The sequence below is a fragment of the Morus notabilis genome, unplaced genomic scaffold (genome assembly GCF_000414095.1).
Source record: "Morus notabilis unplaced genomic scaffold, ASM41409v2 Scaffold4092, whole genome shotgun sequence".
Lineage (NCBI taxonomy): Eukaryota > Viridiplantae > Streptophyta > Magnoliopsida > Rosales > Moraceae > Morus > Morus notabilis.
This window is the reverse complement of record NW_010361621.1, coordinates 1-21,248: the sequence shown is the minus strand read 5'-3', so window position 1 is coordinate 21,248 and position 21,248 is coordinate 1. Positions and strand designations below refer to the sequence as shown.

Here is a 21,248-nt window from a genome sequence, read left to right as displayed (position 1 = left end):
GCATTCCTGACCATGAGTGAAGATTCTCAGAGGCAACAAATCAATTTAGAGATACCCCAATTCACAAAGGAACAACTAGACCACCTGTACAAACTCTTTCAATCTCCACAATTCTCAAATCCTTCTTGTTATTTTGCTCAAAAGGGTACTTTTCTCATTGCAGCTCTTTCTACTATAAAATCAAATTTGTCATGCCCATGGATCATTGACTCAGGAGCCACAAATCACATGACTGGCTCTTCAAAACTATTCTTTACCTATAAACCGTGTGCAGGAAACAAAAAAATCAAAATTGCAGACGGATCCCTTTCAGCCATAACTGGGACAGGATCAATTATAATCTCTCCTTTTCTCACACTTCATAATGTTCTTCATATTCCCAATTTATCTTGTAACTTACTGTCCATAAGCAAAAAAATTCATGATCATGGGTGTCGAGCTAATTTCTATCTCTCTTATTGTGAGTTTCAGGAACTAACCTTGGGGAGGACGATTGGCAATGCTAGAGAGATTGGTGGACTTTATTTCTTTGAAAGACAGATCCGAGTCTAGAAAGCCAGCACATAGTACTTGTCTTGAATCTATTTCTATTGCTAGTAGTGATGAAATAATGTTGTGGCATTATAGATTAGGCCATCCAAGTTTTCAATATTTAAAATATTTGTTTCCAAATTCGTTTAGAAATAAAAATCTGTCTTCATTTCAGTGTGAATTTTGTGAGTTAGCTAAACATTATCGTACCTCATTTCCATCACCGCCATACAAAGTTTCAAAACCATTCTCATTAATAGACAGTGATGTCTAAGGGCCTTCACGAATCACAACACTTTCTGGAAAAAAATGGTTTGTCACCTTTATAGATGATCACACAAGAGTAAGTTGGGTTTATTTACTAAAAGAAAAATCAGATGTGGAAGAAGTCTTTAAAAATTTTTATACCATGGTGTTGACACAATTTCAAACAAAAATTCAAGTTTTTTCATAGTGATAATGGAAGAGTATTTTAACAAGGTCTGGGGAAAATTTTTCTTAGAAAAAGGCATAGTTCACCAAAGCTCTTGTAATGATACCCCTCAACAAAATAGAATTGTTGAACGTAAAATAAACATCTTTTGGAAGTAGCTAGGGCCTTACATTTCACAAATAAAGTTTCTAAATACCTTTGGGGTGAAGCTATTATCACGGCTACCTATCTCATAAACAGGATGCCCACTAGGATATTGAAAGTCAAAACTCCTTTACAAGTGCTCATAAGTTGCTATCCTACATCTAGGCTGTCATCTACACTACCTTTAAAGATTTTTGGGTGCACTGCCTTTGTCCATATTCATGATCATTACCGGGGCAAACTTGATCCTACGGCTAAAAAATGTGTTTTTGTAGGATATGCTCCTACTCAAAAAGGATATAAATGCTTTGATCCAATTTCAAAAAAATTGTTTGTCACTATGGATGTTACTTTTTTCGAAGCCAAACCATATTTTACTACTCATCTTCAGGGGGAGAATACAAGGGAAAATGCAAGAGAATTTGAAGCTAATGATGTGTTTGAAATGGAATCAACAGATTCAAATCATTTTGTCCACCCTAATACTGAGGCTACAACAAACTCAGATTTACAACCTGAAACTTCTGGCGGAAACAATGCTGATTCTTTGGGCGAGAAAATTGATGTTTAAAACATTGAAAACCATAATTGCAGCAGCACAGAGAATAGAGACAAAATAAATACTAAGAGTCCATAACTCTTGGTTTACTCGAGGAGGAAACAAAGATCAAAGGAACAAGGTCCCGATCCTCTACAAGGCCATGAGTCCAAAATAAGGGAATAACCTAACTCATCCAAGTATCCAAGACCAATCAATCTGATTAGTGTCAACTTGTCCAGTCTGTCTCTAATCCTAGTCCCGAGTCCTTTGATGATCTTAATGTTCCTATTGCTACTCGCAAGGGTGTACGGTCTTGTACCAAACATGTCATGTCTAACTATGTATCTTATAAAAAATCTTTCTCCGTTTTTTGCATTTACTTCACATCTCTTATGTGGAAATTCCAAAGAGTGTACATGAGGCTTTACAGGTTCCTGAGTGGAGGAAGGCTATTTCTGAAGAGATGAGGACACTTGAGAAAAATCATACATGGGAGGTGATAGAGCTGCCGAGAGGAAAGACAACAATGGGGTGCAAATGGGTGTTCACCATCAAGTATAATTCAGATGGATCTCTCGAAAGGTATAAGACGCGGTTGGTCTCTCGAAAGGTATACGGCACGGTTGGTTGCCAAAGGTTTTACTCAAACCTATGGCATCGATTATCTCGAGACCTTCGCTCCAGTGGCAAGGTTAAATACTGTGAGGGTACTTCTTTCAATTGTAGCAAACCTCGACTGGCCGCTTCAACAGTTAGATGTAAAGAATGCGTTTCTCAATGGAGAGTTGGAGAAGGAAGTGTATATGGATCCAAGGTGTGTAAGCTAAAGAAATCACTTTACGGGCTCAAGCAATCTCCAAGAGCTTAGTTCGAACGATACACTCGATCCATAAAGAATCAGGGCTATGTTCATGCTCACAGTGATCATATTATGTTCATAAAGCACTCTAATGATGGAAAGATTGCAGTTTTGATAGTGTATGTGGACGATATTATTCTTACTGGGGATAATGTTACTGAAATGAATCGGTTGAAGGAAAGTCTGGCCTCAGAGTTTGAGATTAAAGACTTGGGGTTCTGTAAGATACTTCCTTGGAATGGAAGTGGCTCGCTCAAAAAGGGGTATTGTTGTCTCACAGAGAAAATACATTCTTGATCTTCTCAAAGAAACCGAAATGAGTGGGTGTAGACCGGCTGATACCCCAATGGATCCTAATCAGAAGCTAGGAGATACCAAAGATGGAAATCCTGTAAATACAACTCGGTACCAGAAGTTGGTGGGAAAACTGATTTATCTATCTCACACCCGACTGGATATTGCATTCCCAGTTAGTATGGTAAGTCAGTTTATGCACTCACCATATGAAGAACACCTTGAGGCAATATACCGAATTCTGAGATATTTAAAAAGTACTCCAGGGAAAGGACTTTTCTTCAAGAAAAGTGAGTAGAGGACGATTGAAGCATACACAGATGCAGATTGGGCAAGCTCAGTTACAGACAGAAGATCTACATTAGCGTACTGTACTTATGTATGGGGAAATCTAGTCACTTGGAGAAGCAAGAAACAAAACATGGTAGCACGAAGAAGCGCAGAGGCTGAGTACCGGGCAATGGCTCATGGAGTATGTGGGATGTTGTGGTTAAAAAAGATCCTTGAAGAATTAAAGAGACCAATGGAGATGCCTATGAAGCTATATAGTGACAACGAGGCTGCAATTAGTATTGCATAACCCGGTGCATCATGATAGAACAAAACATGTTGAAATTGACAGGCACTTCATAAAAGAGAAGATAGAAGCAGGGGCTATTTGTATGCCGTTTGTTCCAACATCACAACAAATAGCTGATATTCTTACAAAGGATTGTTCAGAACCAACTATGAGTTTCTCATTACTAAGCTGGGCATGATGGATATCTATGCACCAGCTTGAGGGGGTGTCAAATTAGGAAATTTAAATTAGGATAACTTCCGGTTATTGTTATCTAGTTAGGTTGATTATTTGTTTTTTAAATAAAGAGATGAGGAGATATCCGAAATGTCTATTTGATTTAGTTAGGCCTCGTTCGTTTCACTGATTCGAGTTTAGAATTTGAGTTGAGATGTGATTGTATGTGAGAGCTTTTTACTGTAGCAAAAAAGTTAGATGTGATTGTTTGTGAGAGCTTTTTACTGTAGCAAAACTCGAATTCTAAACTCGAATCAGCGAAACGATCGAGGCCTTAGTGTCTATCTCTTAAGTTAAGAGATTTATCTATTGCTAGGATTATGGGATTCAATGACAGAATTATTGTCATGCTTACCTATAAATCCTAGTAGTCTTTTATCAATCGTTGAATAAGAAAAAATATTTTTTTTCTCTTCAAAAACTATAGATTTCAGAACTAACATGTGAATTTATGATTGGTTGAAAACATATGGGATCATTGCTGATGATGTATAACCTTGCTATTTCCTGTAAAGGTTATTAGTTGACTTGCGTGTGCTTTTGATCAGAGAGATGGGTAAATCGACACATTAATTATTTTGCTCGTCTTTTCCCCTTGTTTGTTCTTTTGCAGGTAATAATATGACGGGAGATAGAATGGGAATGTCGTGGGGAAATCTACCTCCCTCGCTAAAGCCTCCTCCAGAGGGTGGATATCCGAGCCTTCCCTTTGTGGACTGGGGATAGGGGGCCTATTCATTTTAGAACAGTTTTCTAATGTAATATTAATACGAATCCTATCGTTGATCTTATCGACATAGATTAGTAGACAAAAAAACGCTTTATAGCTTCTGTATTTACTAAACATGCTGTCATTCTTATAAGAGAATTTGTTGCATAAACTGATACGAGTTCCTACAATTTGAAAGCTTGCTTGATCTTCTTACTATTTACTTTTGTCAAAGTTGTTTGGGTATAGTTTGGACTTTGCTCATGCTAGACATGCAACTTTGCAAATCCCTTGTGGCGTTAAGCAATCAAAGAGAAGAATATGTGGTCATCCGCTCTATTTCATTGCTAAGAGTATGATTTGACATGTGAGCGGTATATATGACCCACTATAGTCCTGATAGATAATAGCATTCCAGGGCTTAAACCAACTTCTAATTCAGCTTTGGCTAGCAAGATTTCTGTTGGTTTTGCAACCATTAGAAATTTCTATGTGAAATTGTATGCTTCTGTATAATAACTTTTTGTTCTGAGAGTTCATAATGATTAATCAAAAGATCAGTGGTGATGATCATTAGCTGTGATACTTGTAATACATAGTGGTGAGAGGCTGATGGTTCCCCTCAAACAATTCTCCTTTCCCTTCTCTTCTTCCCCAATTCAGTTTCTTACATTTTCTCAGAAACCAAACAGTATTTAGCGTACTTTTGTGCCGGTTGAAGCGTTAAGACCATACCATAGGATTAGGGGTGAGTAGCTGCTTCCTAGTTTGAACTGCATTCTTCAACTTGCGACCTTCAAGTTCCAATTGTCACCAGCTGCCTTATTTTCTTGCTCTTTGAAGGAAAATTGAACTGCATTCTTCAACTTGCGACCTTCAAGTTCCAATTGTCACCAGCTACCTTATTTTCTTGCTCTTTGAAGGAAAATAAAAAGAAAAAAGAAAAAGGGGTGGAAAAAGAGATTTGTAGTGGTTGGGAGTAAAAGTGGGTAATTAATTACTTGGTCCACTCACCTGCCGGCCACTACAGTTACTCTTTGAAAACTTTGTTTAAGGCAGGCCGTTTCACTGTGAGGTCATAACTGATGATTTCAAATTTCAAATACCAATCAATCCCCAAATAGAATGTAATGTGAAAGGTAATTGGTTTGTAAAGAAAAGTAAAAAATTAAAATGTAGGTAATTTGATTCTCTTTCTAATAGGATGTGAAGCAACAAATAATCCAATTTACTTTCAACTTTCTACTCATTACAGAATTTAGGGATAGAATTTTATTATGCATAATGCAATAATCAAGACTTGGACTCTTGTTCTTTATTTCCGTCTCCTTTTTTGTCCCCCAATTAAATTTAGCACTTTATTTAAAAATGTCACCTTAGTCTTAGACATATGAATAGATAGAAAAGAGGAACATTCTTCTTTTTCCTTTTCCATTTATGTATGGCAAACCGTAAATGGAACCCACACTTGAGCAGTACTACTACTTGATTCAGAGGAACCCAAGCAACGCGTTTGTAGCACTAACAATTTTTATGGCATCTTCTTACCAATTACCATGAAAATAGAAATCCACTTTGGTACTTTCTATATATATTGATTGATCAATCAAAACTTCGTTCCCAGTTGATTTTCGTCTTAGAAAGGAAAATTAATGGTTCTTTACATGTCATTCGTGCATGTAAGTCATGGTTCTTTCAACAAGTCAAAAGGACACTCGTTGATACATGTCTCTAGTTCAGAACAAAGTCTTAAGTAGCAACAGAAATGCAATTCAAGAATAAAATGGACAATGCTCAAGTCCTACGTGGTTAATAAAAAAATAAGATCTCATATGCCATAAGCTTCTTTTAACCTATAGAAAACAAAGCTTAATAAGGATTAATAACTGCGAAAATCCGAGTCCTTTCGCCTGATTATAGAGACGAATAACAATCCACTTGTTGAACATGAAAGGCAATAGAGCTAGTGAAAAGAGCTGCTGCATTTTGTACCCTACAAAAATTTTCTATAAATAAGCAAAGTTTTAAGTTTCCTTTGCTTACACGCAGTGAAAATAAAAGGCCGCATTAGAAAAATTAAGCACATGAATAGCTACATTCATCAATACCAAGAAAAACCACGAAATTTTCTCGTGCTTTCTTTACATTTCTTGTCGTTTCTCTCTTGTTCATCCTAGTTTTCATTCAATATAGACATCATAGTTCTACGAAAGTAAAGCAGAAACAACACCTTCACTTAGTATCCCGGAAAAGAAAAGCCTCGCCACCTTCTCCTACTTCAAAATCTGGTGAGAATAGGAGTAAGGCAACTAGTACTACATTGGTTTTGAATGTGATGTCATTCGGTGCTGCCGGGGATGGCATCTCCGACGACACGCAAGCATTCAAGTAGGCCTGGGATGCTGCTTGCCGAGCTGAAAGTTTAGCAACTCTTCTTGTTCCTCAAGTGCATTCCTTCATGATACGTTCCACCACTTTTGAAGGGCCTTGTAAAAATGACATTTTATTTCAGGTGAACTAAAATGTAGTAAATTTCTATGTTACATCTATTTGAGTTAGGTTTTGGTGTTTAAGGAACAAAACTGATGATGCTTGTGGGATTTAAGTAGCCACAAGTTCCCTTCCCGTTTCTTAGATCACTTATTAGGGTTCATTTATGGGCTACAGTGTCACTTTATCTTAATGATCTTTGTGGTTGATCTGTCTGCGGGCTATGTGTGTTCTTTTCTTCTCTGTGTTTTATCAAAAACAAAACTAATCATGCTTTACTTCGGAATGAAAAAGATTGATGGAACTATTGTGGCTCCTGATGGGCCCACGAAATGGTCGGCCGAAGATAGCAAGCTAGAATGGCTTGTTTTCAAGACAATCCATGGAATGACAATGCAAGGAAGCGGCGTTATTGATGGAAAAGGAGAAAAATGGTGGAATCTTCCCAGCAAACATGTAAACGTAAGCCCCCTTTTTCTTTAGTAGATCATTATAAGATACTCTACGTATAGCATATAGATTTTGATCGTTAGATTTTTATCAAATTCGGTTAAATTATCTAATTTCTGATATAATTTTGATATAATGTAACAGTTTAGGAACTGTATCTTACCAATAGAGTATATTTCTATATCCTAACATAGAATTTTTCAAAATTCATTTCTTAACTTCATACATCACACGGAGAATTCTGTGGTAGAGTGAAAAAAAAGGATATAGTTTTTAACCGAGTGTGATAATTTAACATAACTTAATAAAAATTAGATGATTAGAACTGTATCCTACCAATAGGGGTTTTTTTTTTTTTTTTTTTTTTCATAAAGTATGACCGAGTTCTCCCTATGCACATATACGGAAACTTTATATGCCAAGTTTATTTCTGACATTGGATTCTTTATCTATTAATGGAACAGGAAGGAAGTCATTGTGACAGCCCAACAGTAAGTTCCAAAAACAAAAACTTTGATTTGCATGTTTATATAGCAAGAATATATCTTGTTCATATATTTATCTTGTAATGAGTTTTGTGGCTGTGTAATACAGGCCATTAACTTCGCATCAAACTCCAAGCTCACAATGCGAGGACTAACAATAAAACAGCCCCAAGTTTCACATAATCTTGGATCATTGTGAAGACATTCATGTGGAATTTCTTACCATTAGTTCACCAGCTGATAGTCCCAACACAGATGGAATTCACTTGGCCAACACAAACAATGTGAAGATATATCATTCTACAATTTCTACTGGTAACAAATCTGAAATCTTAAACTTATCTTACAATCTTCCAGGTTTAGAGAGATCAATAGTGTTTTTTTTTTTTTCTGCGAAGTTTAATAGTGTTCTTGTTGTAATGTTTAATGTTTTTGTATAAAATGCAGGAGATGATTGTATCTCCATCGGAACTGGCTCTCATGATGTGGATATAAAGCATGCCACATGTGGTCCTAGTCATGGAATAAGGTAAATAGAAGTACTGGTACACTTTGACACAAGAGCATCGTGTAATGAGCGTACTAATACTGACGTGGTTGTGGCTCAATTACTTATTGGTGGGGTCTACATGAACCCTACAGGTAAGCCTCCACTATTATGTGAGAGCGATGGGGCCATGACCTAATGGTGTTAAAAGATTTTTCTTATGCGATAGAGTTCCAAATATTTTAAGCTTGACTAGAGAGAGAGTTGCAGCCAAGTTAGCATTTTACTTAAATCCAAAAGATTAATCTGGAGCGAAAGAAACTATAAGTAACCTTTTTATTTTGTCTCGTTTTATTTTACTTTATTTTATTTTATTTTTCGACTAGAAAAGACTCTAATAGTTATTTTTCGACTAGAAAAGACTCTAATAGTGTTGAACATCACTGATGTTAGGTTGAGTCACACTTGGAGATGTAATAAGGTAGAATCGTGTTTTTTTTGAAATATTTGTTCTACTTTAAACTCTTTTTTGTTTTGTTTTGTTTTTTTTTTTTTTTTTTAGAATGTTGCACCTATCCCTTGTATAAGATGTTAAATTTACGCCTTACAAATCGTGTTAAAAACCTAACATCACTTCTAAGGACGTTTTTAGCATTGTTTTGTAAAATGGAGGAGATAGGTAGAGAATACTTGAAAATGCAAGGTGGAATGCAGAACTTCAATAAAACACATGGTTTATTATTATTATTATTTTCTTTTTTTTATTATTTATAATTACTCATATGTAATATAGATATACAAGTTCATATGTGAAGTTCTAAGACATTTTCATTGGCATTTGAGCAGCATTGGAAGTCTTGGAAGGGATAAATCTCGCGACTGTGTTTCAAACATCACAGTCAGTGACTCAATCATATAGTACTCAGATAATGGTGTTAGGATCAAAACATGGCAAGGAGGGTCTGGTTCTGTGTCTCAAGTGACCTTCGACAACATTCGAATGGACACAGTTCAGAACCCGATAATCATCAACCAGTACTACTGCCTCACTGAAAAATGCCATAACCAAACATCGGCGCTGATGATTTCCAACATCATGTACAGAAACATCATTGGCACTTACGAGACAAACAGGCCGCCAATGCATCTCGCCTGCAGTGATTCAATGCCGTGCATGAACATTACGCTCTCGGAAGTGAAGTTGGTTCCTTCTGATAGAGGAAATAGGAAGACTAAGAAGGTATTGAAACCCTTTTGTTGGAAAGCTTATGGAAGTCTGCAAAGCTTTACCACGCCACCAGTTCATTGCTTGTTGAAAGGACATCCCGGAAAATATGAGTGAACAAGATGCTGATCATGAGATGATTTGTTGATTGTTTTGTTAGTTTATTTTTACACAGAAGAATGTTTTGTTAACCCTGATTTGTGTATGAATGAGAGGAAAGGAAGAACTTGTAGTTTAATAAGAGTTAAAAAAAAAAAAAAAAAACAGTGTATTTTTCATGAGGAAAGGCTAAAAGTAATGCCAAGTCACTATATTAAATGGTTAATCGTTTGTACTATTTGAAGGTTTTGAATTGTTCTAAGAACCCCCAATCCATTAGTTATTTGCTACTAGATTTTCTTTTAATTTGTCTTGCGGGTTTTTTATCCTAAAATTTCCTTTCTAGACACCCACAAGGTTGTTGGTACTATCAAGGTAGAAAACACTCGGAGACAACTGAAGAACAACTTAAGAGTCCGTGCAATTGATAGGATAATAACTCTGCCAATTGGCCTTTTAGGACTTCTGACGAGAATTCTGTGTTAAAGTAATGAAAAAAATACGTTATCGGTAAGACATAATTATGAACCGTCAGAATAAATTTTTTTTTTTTTTTTAAAGTATTACAATTTAATGAAACTTGACCGAGATTAATTGGTTCAAATGGACGTTTTATCACTCTTACCATAAGTCTAAGAAACAAAAGACAAACTCTACCATAAGTCTAAGAAACAAAAGATAAAAGGCATCGCATCATCGGCTGAAGTAACAAATTATACTCCTCCATTCCCTCCCACTACTGGTCTACTTGTGGTGCAACAATCACTTATCTTATCGGTTTTAACTTATAAACTGAAGACAGTCCAATATCGAGAACGAAATCAAACAAAGACACTCAGATCTGATCAAGCTCTATAAAGCAAACTCGGCGAGTTGCCGAAATCTTGTAATAACATTTACGAAAATATAACAGATGGAAGTTCATTGATGCATTTTCCCTTGGAGACCACTTAATCTCATTCTTATTCAAGCATTTCAGTTACCAAGCTTTCCTCCACCTTTACAAACCTGGCAATAAGGACTGTGGCTGCATTTGCTAATATAACGTAGCAAGTACCTCTAACAAGGAAGCTGCGAATTGCATTTGGGTCCCTTCATTTATAGTCGAGAAGAGAGGAACATGCACAAAGAGCGATTTAGTTTCGTTCTCCTGAGAAAAGCGAAGCGAGTGGTAGTAAACGTAGTTGCAGACGAAACGTCCTGCATCATCCGAGGTCATCACCTCATAACCCTTAGCTGCCAAAGCCTTGGTTATCTCCTCAACAGGAAGAGTAGTCTGTGTACAATTAGAAAACAAGAGATCCTCTTAAGCTTTAGATCCAAAATCACTACGACTCAAAATCACAGTAAAGAGCAAGTATAACATCATAACATCCGTGTTTTTTAATCATTTTGCACCACATTAACTATGGAATATCCATGCCAAATATTTCTATAAAATATATGCGCAAAAGTGGCAGCATCTTTGCATTTTCTATTCAACAGCAAAGTAATTTTTGGAGTATCGGCAACTTTAATACAAAGGTGACAGAGTTAACATAATGTTGAAGTTACGCCAACTATTATATAGATGACTAGTCAATCTACCTCTCTTTTGTGCGAAACTCCACCATCTGCAGGAATTATTGGAACTTTCTGCAGAAAGTTAAAACATTTATGAGAAGACTATTGGTCAAGTAACCTGAAATTCGCATGCAGTATAGGCGAAGCAAAAGAAAAACCTTGAGGATCCACAACTGACCTGAGGTTTCCATCCCATCTCATCGGGGCAACGGAAAGTAGCTTCATTGACAGCTTGATGCTCAAGAGCAAACCTTGTTGCACCACTATTAACTCCAAAATGTAGCTGAAGAAATATAATTAACCAGAAATTAGAGCGGATCAGAATTTAGAGTGGTTGAAAAAAATAACAACTATGCACAAAAATACAACGAGTATAATTATACAGAGAAGTAGTCATTGAGGTAGCATCCCTTAGAACCAGCTTTGGTAAGAGAATAAGAGTCCGAAAAAAAATCCGGGAAAAATTATAATCAATGGTACACAACCATGGTTTGGACTCTAACAGCCACTTTTCTCAATCTGTGAATTTCATCTTTCTAAATTTCTACCAAAATAGAAAGACCTCTTTATTTGTACAACACATTGTAAACTTTGCTAAAAACAAACAATACTTTATTAAACAAGTATTCACAACAAGAGAAGGTTTCTCAATGTATATTAACCATTTACTTTTCTGATAGCCATTATGATTTCTAAGCAAAGGTACTGATCCCAATAGAACTATCTACTAGTTAATATTTTCCTTTGAAACAATTGGAGAGACGAAGAAAAACAGTGGCATTCAGGAAATAGTAAATTTTTAACATTTGCATAAAGAGAAGTAAACAAGGAAAAAAACTGACCCAAATAATTCTCCCGGAATTGGAAGATTCGGGACCCTTGATGGAAGATTGCAGTGTGTTGTTTAGGACATCAAGTGCTCCTTGTCCTGCAGTCTCAAGAATGCTGCAACTCCCAATAATTAGACCTTTAGGAAAACCCTTTTTATTCATGTAATTTTTGAGGTTATTGACAATTGTCTCTGTCGGGTTCTCTGGAACTCCATGGAACTTCTTAAACCCCGTCACATGAATTGTTACTGAAGGAGGCCCTTCAGACCCCATTTACTATATATATATTGAGATAAAACTGGAAAAATGCTTTATAGCCTCAAAAGTCAAACTAATATCTTTGTACCTGCATCAAACAATAGAAAGCCAGTTTAACAAATATAAAAACAACTAATCATTCATAATAGACATAAAGAACAGCTATAAGAAGTCCTTATCCGACGCCAAAGTACTATCCCACATATGTAAACGTAGAAACACTTTAAGTAAATGGATAAGATAAAGTTTAAAAAGCTTATTGTGTTCAATGATTATGCAGAAACCCTTTATCCAAAAATAGTTGGTGCTTCAAAGTTCGAACAGATTAAGCAAAAGTTTTTCCTGAAAATCGTGCTCATAGTAATTATCCTTAAACTTCACTAGAAATAAGCAATTAGATCAGCAAAAGCTACAAGAGTCCCAAGACAGAATTTTGAACAATAAAGCAATAACTTTACATAAGAATTAATCAACCTATCAAATTCCAGTGAAACCAGATGGTACGCTATACTACTTTCAGATAGGTATGATTGTGACTTTATAGGACTTTGCTTAAAAAAAACATTTAGAAAGAAGGAAAAAAAAGAACATATAATAAAAACTCTAGTATCTAATGGCCTAAAACCACATGAAGATCACATATAAACATGAGAATAACATGTTTCCAAATCACAGATAAAAGGAAAAAAAAAAAAAAAAAAGCAAATTAGAGCCTAGACAAAAGAAGTAACTTTGTAAGGCAAAAAGAACCTAAATTCCGAACTGGGTTTTGAGCCAAAGCACCTGAAAACTGAAGGCCGATCAGAATCAAATCGAGCGGAAGAGATATGTCAGAGACCCAAAAAGAAGTTATCTTGAAAAGCAAAGCCTTGAGCAATTAAATCATGTGGTTAAATCATGTGGCGTTGTGGGAATATTAATATAACAGAGAAAAACCCAAGAGCTTTTGCTTACCTGTAATCTTCAGAAAAAAAAGAAAGAAAAAATGGGCTCAACAACCAATCTTATCTGCAAAAGGATGATTACAACTGGTGAAGATTCCAATCAGAGAGAGAGACTGAAAGAGATAAATTATAAAGAACGTGGTAGTGGAGGGTCGTTTTCAAACAGCAATATATCAGCTTACATGTAACTTCAGATTAGATTAGCATTTGAGTTTTTTTAGCTCAAAAAAATATATTTTGATGTTAGAGAGAGAGAGAGGGAGCGTTCTTCGTTTTTTGCACTTGGTCTTGAACTTGACTAGAGCTCGTTTAGTTTATATATTATAATTATAAGATTAAAATTATTTTTTATTTATATATATTTTTTATGAAAAAAAAATATTATAACGAATCATGAATCAGATAACGAATCCTCTTAAATTAGTAAGTTATCCCTTAGTTTTAAATGTGATAAGTCTCTTTGAGTTTTTAATTTGAGTTAAAATGTGATTTTATGTGAGAATTTTTTTATTATAATAAAAAAATTAAATGTGATTGTATATGAGAATTTTTTACTATAATAAAACTCAAATTTTAAACCCAAATTAGTGAAATTAAGGAGACCGCTCTCTTAATTTAATAAAATAATCTAATAAAATAATTTAATAAAATATATTAGAGTACCTTTAATAGATGAATCATTCATGTCATATGACATGTTTTGATTGTTGTTCGAAATTTTTTATATTTCATTCAAATCTATGTAACTTACACAACGTTGTTCTATCGAAATTTTAATAGTGGTTATTAGTTTGGAGATACCCTTCAATATTTAACTTTAGAAGCAATGTATCAAAATTAAAGTTCGAAGATAACTTGTGTAAGTGATATTGATTTTATCATTCTTCCTAAAATTTTAGTGGGTAACCTTTTTCAAAATCTATTTTGAGTGAGGTTGCTAGTTTTAATTTGAAAGAGAAGAAAATATAAAGATGATCACTCATTAGTTTTTTTTTTTTTAAATACGGCTCATTCAGTCATTTTATTCGCAACTAAACTTTTATTAAATTAAAAAATGACTTTAAAAAATAATTTTGATAAGGCTTGATTAAATTTTAAATCATTGGTTTACCAATGTATGTGTAATTTAAATCACATAATTCATTAATTCTTGCATTTGAAATAAATATGTTTAATTGTTTAAATTTTTAAATAATAGTTTTAAATTTTAAGGATGCTTGTGGCATCAGCAGCATTGCACCATGGTCTCTACGACGGGCGGAGCACGGTGAAACTATGACGACACTGAGGACTGGAGAAGAGGTGACGATGAGGTAGATAAAGAAAGAAAGAGAGAAGAGAGAAAAAACCAATCAATGTAATTACTCAATAAACCAATCAATGATGTAGGTTAATAATCAATATTATTTATTGATTGTTTAATCTCAATTTAAAAATTGAAAATTTTGATTTTAAATAGTTAATATTTGGTCCGTCGGTGATTTACTACCAAATGATATATTGTTTTTTCTTTTAGAAAAATGGATATTTCATAATTTAACAAAACGAGAGAATTTACCATAAATATAATTTAAAAATATTTTTTGAACATATCCTTTTGTTTTCCCTTTATTATTTGTTGGGTTTGGTTATAAACTTTTTTTATGGGCTTCTACAATAATGTACTATTGCATGAACACATATGGGCATTAATAACATTCTTTATTGGAATTTGCGGTGGTGGAAAAGTGTCTTTCTCCTCTGTCCTTTTATCCAATGATTTGTCGTTTATTGCTTACTGTTATAATTTTTTTTTTTGGTTGAAACTATTATAATGTTGCATATAGGATCATCATAGCTCATAACCTTCCTTTCTGTTGTGCCTCATGAAAAAAAAAAAAAAAAAAAAAAAAAAAAAAAATTGTGCCCCAAAAAAAAAAAAAAAAAAAAAAAAAAAAAAAAAAAAAAAATTCCTTATGCTTGTTTAGAACTCTCTTGGTATGACATGTGAGGTGGTCAAAAAATCAGTGCCATACTGTTTCTTTCTTTTTGATTCGTTAGTATTAAATCATAGATTTTATGGAGCAAATATTTTGGTCACAAAATTGATATGTTTGGGGGATGAAAAAACCTTTACACGATCCAGTTTTATAGATATTCTCTTTAATTCGCAATAACATCAATACATTATCGTGACATGCACTTATATGTGCAAAAAAATATCTTTCTTAATACAACAAGCTTGATATAATTTAGAAAACGGAAATAGGGTGATTTTTGGTTTTGGCCATTTCGGTTTTTTACCTCACCACCTAACCCAAGTAAAACATTTTCATAGAATTTTCAAATTCTCATCAAACCACCCGATAAAAGACACCCAACTAAAACTAACTGAATGAGATTGGGACCGATTGATGTGAGTTAAACATAACCCTCAAAGTATAAATTGGAGCTAATAAAAACAAAATTTGGTCAATTTTGAACCTTACAGATTTAATTTAAGACTCGTTTAATTTATACATTCAACTCAATAATTTTTAATTCTAATATTTAAAATTTAAATGGTTGGTCTGTTTCAGACACTTCTTTTGATATGCCATCTCAATGGAAGAAGTTAAAGAAATGGATGAACGGTCTCATGAGCCACATTCAAACACAAACCAAAAAAATATTTATTGTGAGCGTGTCGGACTTTCATTATAGCATTGTTGAAAAATAATTGCATAATTTTTCCTTTTACATGTCATTTTCCACGATGGTATATTTTTGTTTTGATATAGAAAAAGTGTAAGGTGATGGTTTGTTGACTATTTCCGCGTGCAGCCGACTTTTCGACTCTCGAAGAAAAAAGAAACAAATACAATCTTGAATTTAAATTTTTATCTCTTATAAATTAATATTTTTTTTAAAAAAATATTTCATTTTGATATTTTTTGATATATCAAAATTTGAGTTTAATATCTTATATTTTTTAAAATTTTATATCGGTAGAAAATATTTTTTTATACATTAGAGTCATTTTTTGAAACACAAAAAGATAAAATTACTCTTATTATAAAAATTTATTTATTAACTAATTTAAAAAAAAATTTAAAATTGTTATAGTCGTAGAGCATAACCTTTTTTTTTAAATTCATCTTTCCAAAATACTTTTTTAAAATATTTTTTTTTCTTTCAAAATTTTAATCAACAAATGAATTTTTACAATGAGGACAATTCTATAAACGTTTCCGATGATGTTGAGATTCTCAGCTCGAGAGAAGAGAAAACGAAAATAAAAAAATAAAAAACGATTAAAAGTTATTTTTTATTTCTCTCTCATTTTACACTAAACCAAAAAATCGTTTTCATTTATGCTTTTTGTCTTTATTGCGCAAATCGCCGTTTTAAAAACGTTTTCATTTTTTATTTCTTGAAAAATGTGAAAAATAAAAATATGATCAATTCCAAACACGGCTAACATTTTCCTCGCTCTTCGCTCTCAGTTTCCTCACAAGTTGAGACCGTACAGTCTTCTCGAGAAAGTTTGGGGGTTTTTACTCTGCGTGGCTATTTGGTATAAGGATTCTGAACTCGGAATCATGATTCCGGGTTCAAACCAGTGTTTGTTTATAAAAAATAAAAGTGGTTCTGATTTGACTCACTCAGGGTTAGTGTTTGGTTTGGATGATTCTGATTCAAGATTTGAACCCTGATGTGATGTTTTAAACCATGAATTACCTTAATTCTAAAATCACTCACCCCCTTTGGTGGTTCAAACTCATGATTCTAGTTTTGGTTTCAGAAACATGGTTTGGACCCAAAATTATGAATCATAGTTTTTGGTCTAAAATTAAAATTAGAATAACTCTAATTTGAACTCTCGTACTAAACGAACCCACGTTTCTTGGTAATTTTTGACACCATATTTTCTTGATTTTTTTTTTTTGGCTCCGAATCCTAATCTCTTGATTGAAAATGCACGTTCGATCGTTTCTTTTTTTGCAATATTCGTACAATCTTTATTTTATTTTGTGTAGTGTTAAGGATTCGTTGATTTTCCATTTATTCAACTCGAAGAGGATTTTCTATCTATTCAACTCGAAGAGGTAAATCGTCTTGCTAAATTTGATAATCAATTTCTTGCGTAGTTTAATTTTAGTTAATGGTTGATTACTGATTTTGTCTTTTGGCGAATGTAAGAATCGAATTGGAAGTGATGATTTTTTATTATTATTATTTTCTTAATGATTACTTTTAGGTTTTTTTTTTTTCATAGTTGAATTTATGATTCTATCATCGTAATTGATTGGAAATGATGAAATTTTCCTCTTCTAAGTTTCTATTTTCTTACTTCATTTCTCATTTGCTTGCTGTTTTCTAGAAATTATGTTCATTTTCAGTAGTTGTTGTTATATTACTTGTGCCTTTTTTCAGGATGTTATTGTTATGGTTAAGTTTTTGGGAAGGATAAAATCTAAAGTCAAATTTGTACGAGCATAATGACCAAATCAGAATTAAGCAGAGAGTTAATATCACGTAGCAGATAATAAATACAGAAAAAATAAATAAGAGATAGAGATACAAGAGATTTATATTTTCTTAATGTAGATTTTACCCTCTACAAAACTTTAACCATAACATCCCGAAAAAAGGCACAAGTAATATAACGATAACTACTGAAATTTTCCTTTTCAAGCTTTTATTTTCTTACTTCATTTCTCGTTTACTATTTTCCTCTTCAAGTTTCTATTTTCTTCATTTCTCGTTTACTTGATGTTTTCTAGAAATTATGTTCATTTTCAGTAGTTGTCGTTATATTACTTGTGCTTTTCTTCAGGATGTTATGGTTAAGTTTCTGTAGAGGGTAAAATCTACAGTCGAATTTGTACGAGGCCAGTGACTGAATCCGGACTAAGCAGAGAGTTAGTATCGTGCAGTAGACAATAAATGAGAGAAAAAGTAAATAAAAGATAGAGACACAAGAGATTTATACTAGTTCTCTTAATAACCCATAATACGTCCATTGTAGAGTGTTCGGTATGCTTTCACTATAATTGATGGTAATTACAATGCAGTTGAGAGAAAAGCGGGAAGAGAGAAGAGGGGAATACGGGTGAATAGTAGAGAAAATAAAGGAAAATAAGCCTAGAATTGTAGAATCTAAGTCTAAGCTCCGTAGAACACGCTCTGAATGCCTTGGAAAATGTGTAGAACACCGGTAGAAGCTAGGGCTTGTGTGCGTAATTTTCTGGGTGTGGAGATCCTCCTCCTGGGTGTGAATAATGCTGCTATTTATAGGAGTGGTGGCTGAATCTCTGTAGGATAAGATCTTCTATTTGAATTCTGATAGGAGATATCTTGTAGATAAGCCTTAAGTTTGAATATTTGAATAAGAGATAAAGCTATCCTTTTTTCTAGAAGAGATATCCTCATTTAGATGAGATTCTTTGAGATTTAGAGAGATAATCTCGTGCATAATTTGATCCTTATTTGGTAACGTGGGTGCCAAGTCACCCAGGCAATTCGGGCAACTCACCGGACGAGTTGTCGGTTCATCGGGTCGAGATCCGTGAGCTGTCTGAAGCTTGCGGTTTGATTCTAATGTGCTAGAGTCGTTCTTCTAGGTTATTCCATGACGGACTAGATAAATGGCTTGTCGTCCGCTGGAGACTCGTTGATGACTTGTCGGGCTGGTGAGCTGTCGGCAGCTCTCCACTGATTCCATAGGCTGATTCTATGATGAACTTTCATTCTCTGAGAAACGCAATGACAGTGTATGGTGAAAAATAATGTATGAAATTTGACCTCACTGTTGCATTTTTCATTGTTGTTTTTCTAGTTGTTGTTTGCAGATTATGTGGTCGCTCTGAAATTTTTAAATTGTTTTCATAGCGTATGTCATTTATTTACTTTATGATGTCTTTTTATATTATTGCCGTTGGTTTAAACTTTAAAGTCCTATTTTTGTTTCTTTTGAGTCGTCGCTTTCTGGCTCCTGTAATCCCTCTTTTGTCATTTCTTCAATATATGTTGCTTACTAGTTGTCGTTTACCATGTCATATGACCTTTTGTATACACGTATTATCGTTCTCTCGTTTGTTTGTTTTGTTTTGTTTTTTTGTTTTTTGTTTTTGCATTCTATCTCGTTTGTTTGGAAAAGAGGTGATTGGGGAGTACTTCATCTTTGATAGCTACTTTCGTCTCCAACCTTCGAAGTTATATGGACATGTTGGCGAGGCAATTTCTCATATGTCATGTTTGCGGACACAGAATTGGGTTGATCCTGATAAAATATCTAGATAGTTCTATTTTGTATTGCTGTACCATGTAATAATATTCGAATCGTAACTTATTTTTATTTTGCTTTTCAGGTTGGTGGCCCGGCGGCTGGCCGGGTCGGGTTGAATGCCGAGATGGTGGAGCAGTGCAACAACTGGGATTAGCTTTTGCTGCCGGGATAGAAAAGAAAAAAAGGCATGATTTTTCTAATACGGGGTTTGGTGGGCAGAGGACTTGGAATAATACTGTGTTGTATAAAGTTGTTTTGAAGAGCAATGTGCCATTGACTTTCCGAAAGGCCAAAGGAAATAACAAAATTGTCCTTGGAAGTTTTCATTTTGGAGGGTTTTGGTTTTTGGGCGTAAAATGACCAAACTAGTGAATCAGCAGCCACAAAACTATTGCTTGGATAGTTATAATTTTTCTCGTTCAACTTTGGGACCCCTCAAATTACACAGGAAGGGTGGTGCTTGAATCAAGGGATATATCACTTTTATGTGGACTTTTGGGTCGCTTATGAGAAAAATAATTTCAACTTGGGTCCTATAATGGCATGGTTGGTCAGATATTTCTTAGGATTTTAGGTGAATTTCAATGACTTCCACACAAATTAAGCTGGAGTAGTAGTCATTTCCTATGGTTAGTGTTTGTCTTTTTCCTGCTTTTGTGAGTTATTGTTATTATGATTATTTGTGGAGTAGCAACATCCAACAGAATTCTAATATGGCAGCAATGCTGGGTGACATTCATTGATCAAATGATGATCTTGTTCAATGTGCTGAAATCATATTAAAGATACAGTGAATTCGATTAGAAGAAGGTCCATTCCCTTAGATTTATTGGGATATTTGGTTATTCAAAGAAGGCTTTGACAGATGGCAATTCTCAATGTCTTGGATATAAGTTCCATAACAAACATGTATGAAACCATGTATGCTACCTCTTTGGTTGCCTTTCTTGTAATCATGTAACGACCACTTAATATGAAAGAAATTGGAATGTGTTCCACATTCTTAGTGAGAGCTGTTCATAGACAATTAAACATAAATTTTGATTTTGAAAAAAAAAAAAAATGCAATTTAAATTTAGTGGGGGCACAAATAGAAACTATGTTTATAAACTAAAACAATGAAAAAGTCAGTTAAAACTCGAAACACTTTCTTGAGAAAAACTGTTTTTGAGCATAACCTATTACATTAACGGCGCTTGCGTTAATAAAGAAGGGATGTCAAAAGCTCCATGCACTGATGGAGCAAATTGAGGTAAAACGAGACAAATTTAATTAACATATCAAGAAGGTTTTATCTTTGTATGATGATAAATTCCAACGTAGAAAACATACGGGTGTCTCTGCTCTTTATATTACACTTATGTCGATACATTACACACAAAAGAAAACATTTGAATCAACCATCGTTAACAGTTTTTTGGAACACAAAAAATAATAAAAATGATCCATATCATACAAATTATATTATGAAACTTGTTTCAGGATTGATTATCTCCTGGGAAGGAACCTTATTGAAAATCTCACGGTTCTAAGATTTTCCAATCTAGTATTTGAGCCACTATGGAGTCATAAATATATACGTAATGTACATACATTTCTTTTAAATTTTATATCAATTTTCAATGCAATGCACACAGGCCTTATACAAGATAATTACATTATGTTGTATAACGGATCGTATTGCAGGTAGGGCCGGCAATTTCAGACACGATACGAAAATGACACGAGATAAATGAGTTTAGACCGTACGATTATTAATTGGGTCGTTAACGGGTTGGCACGAAAATAAATAGGTTGGATTCGTGCCAACTCGTTTAACACGCTTAACCCGTTTAGTTATACGGGCCGTTATCGGGCCGG

General features: G+C 34.1%; 2 protein-coding genes and 1 pseudogene across 9 annotated transcripts in view; 2 read left to right on the top strand and 1 right to left on the bottom strand.

Annotated features, from left to right (window-relative positions):
• The window catches only part of LOC21384764 (zinc finger CCCH domain-containing protein 3), a 7,343-nt gene extending 2,933 nt beyond the window's left edge, over window positions 1-4,410 (top strand). For both annotated transcript variants that reach the window (XM_010100118.2, XM_024166952.1), the window contains one exon: window positions 4,212-4,410. In XM_010100118.2, the coding sequence (XP_010098420.2) occupies window positions 4,212-4,324 (113 nt within the window). In that variant the 3' untranslated portion in view covers window positions 4,325-4,410. The remainder of the gene's footprint in view (window positions 1-4,211) is intronic.
• Window positions 4,411-6,642: 2,232 nt separating this feature from the next.
• Window positions 6,643-9,592, top strand: LOC21384763 (annotated as a pseudogene).
• Window positions 9,593-10,244: 652 nt separating this feature from the next.
• Window positions 10,245-13,284, bottom strand: LOC21384762 (pyrrolidone-carboxylate peptidase). Of its 7 annotated transcripts, none has more exons than XM_024166947.1 (6): window positions 13,149-13,284; window positions 12,978-13,062; window positions 11,949-12,282; window positions 11,285-11,389; window positions 11,131-11,178; window positions 10,245-10,819 (listed from the first exon to the last, which is right to left on the bottom strand). In XM_024166947.1, exons 3-6 carry the CDS (start codon window positions 12,207-12,209, stop codon window positions 10,580-10,582), a joined length of 654 nt encoding a protein of 217 aa, XP_024022715.1. In that variant the 5' UTR covers window positions 12,210-12,282; window positions 12,978-13,062; window positions 13,149-13,284; the 3' UTR covers window positions 10,245-10,579. The 7 variants fall into 7 exon arrangements, with proteins under 7 accessions (XP_024022715.1, XP_024022716.1, XP_024022717.1 ...); XM_024166948.1 differs by having other exon boundaries at window positions 12,945-12,984; XM_024166949.1 differs by having other exon boundaries at window positions 12,978-12,984.
• Between the last annotated feature and the right edge of the window lie 7,964 nt (window positions 13,285-21,248).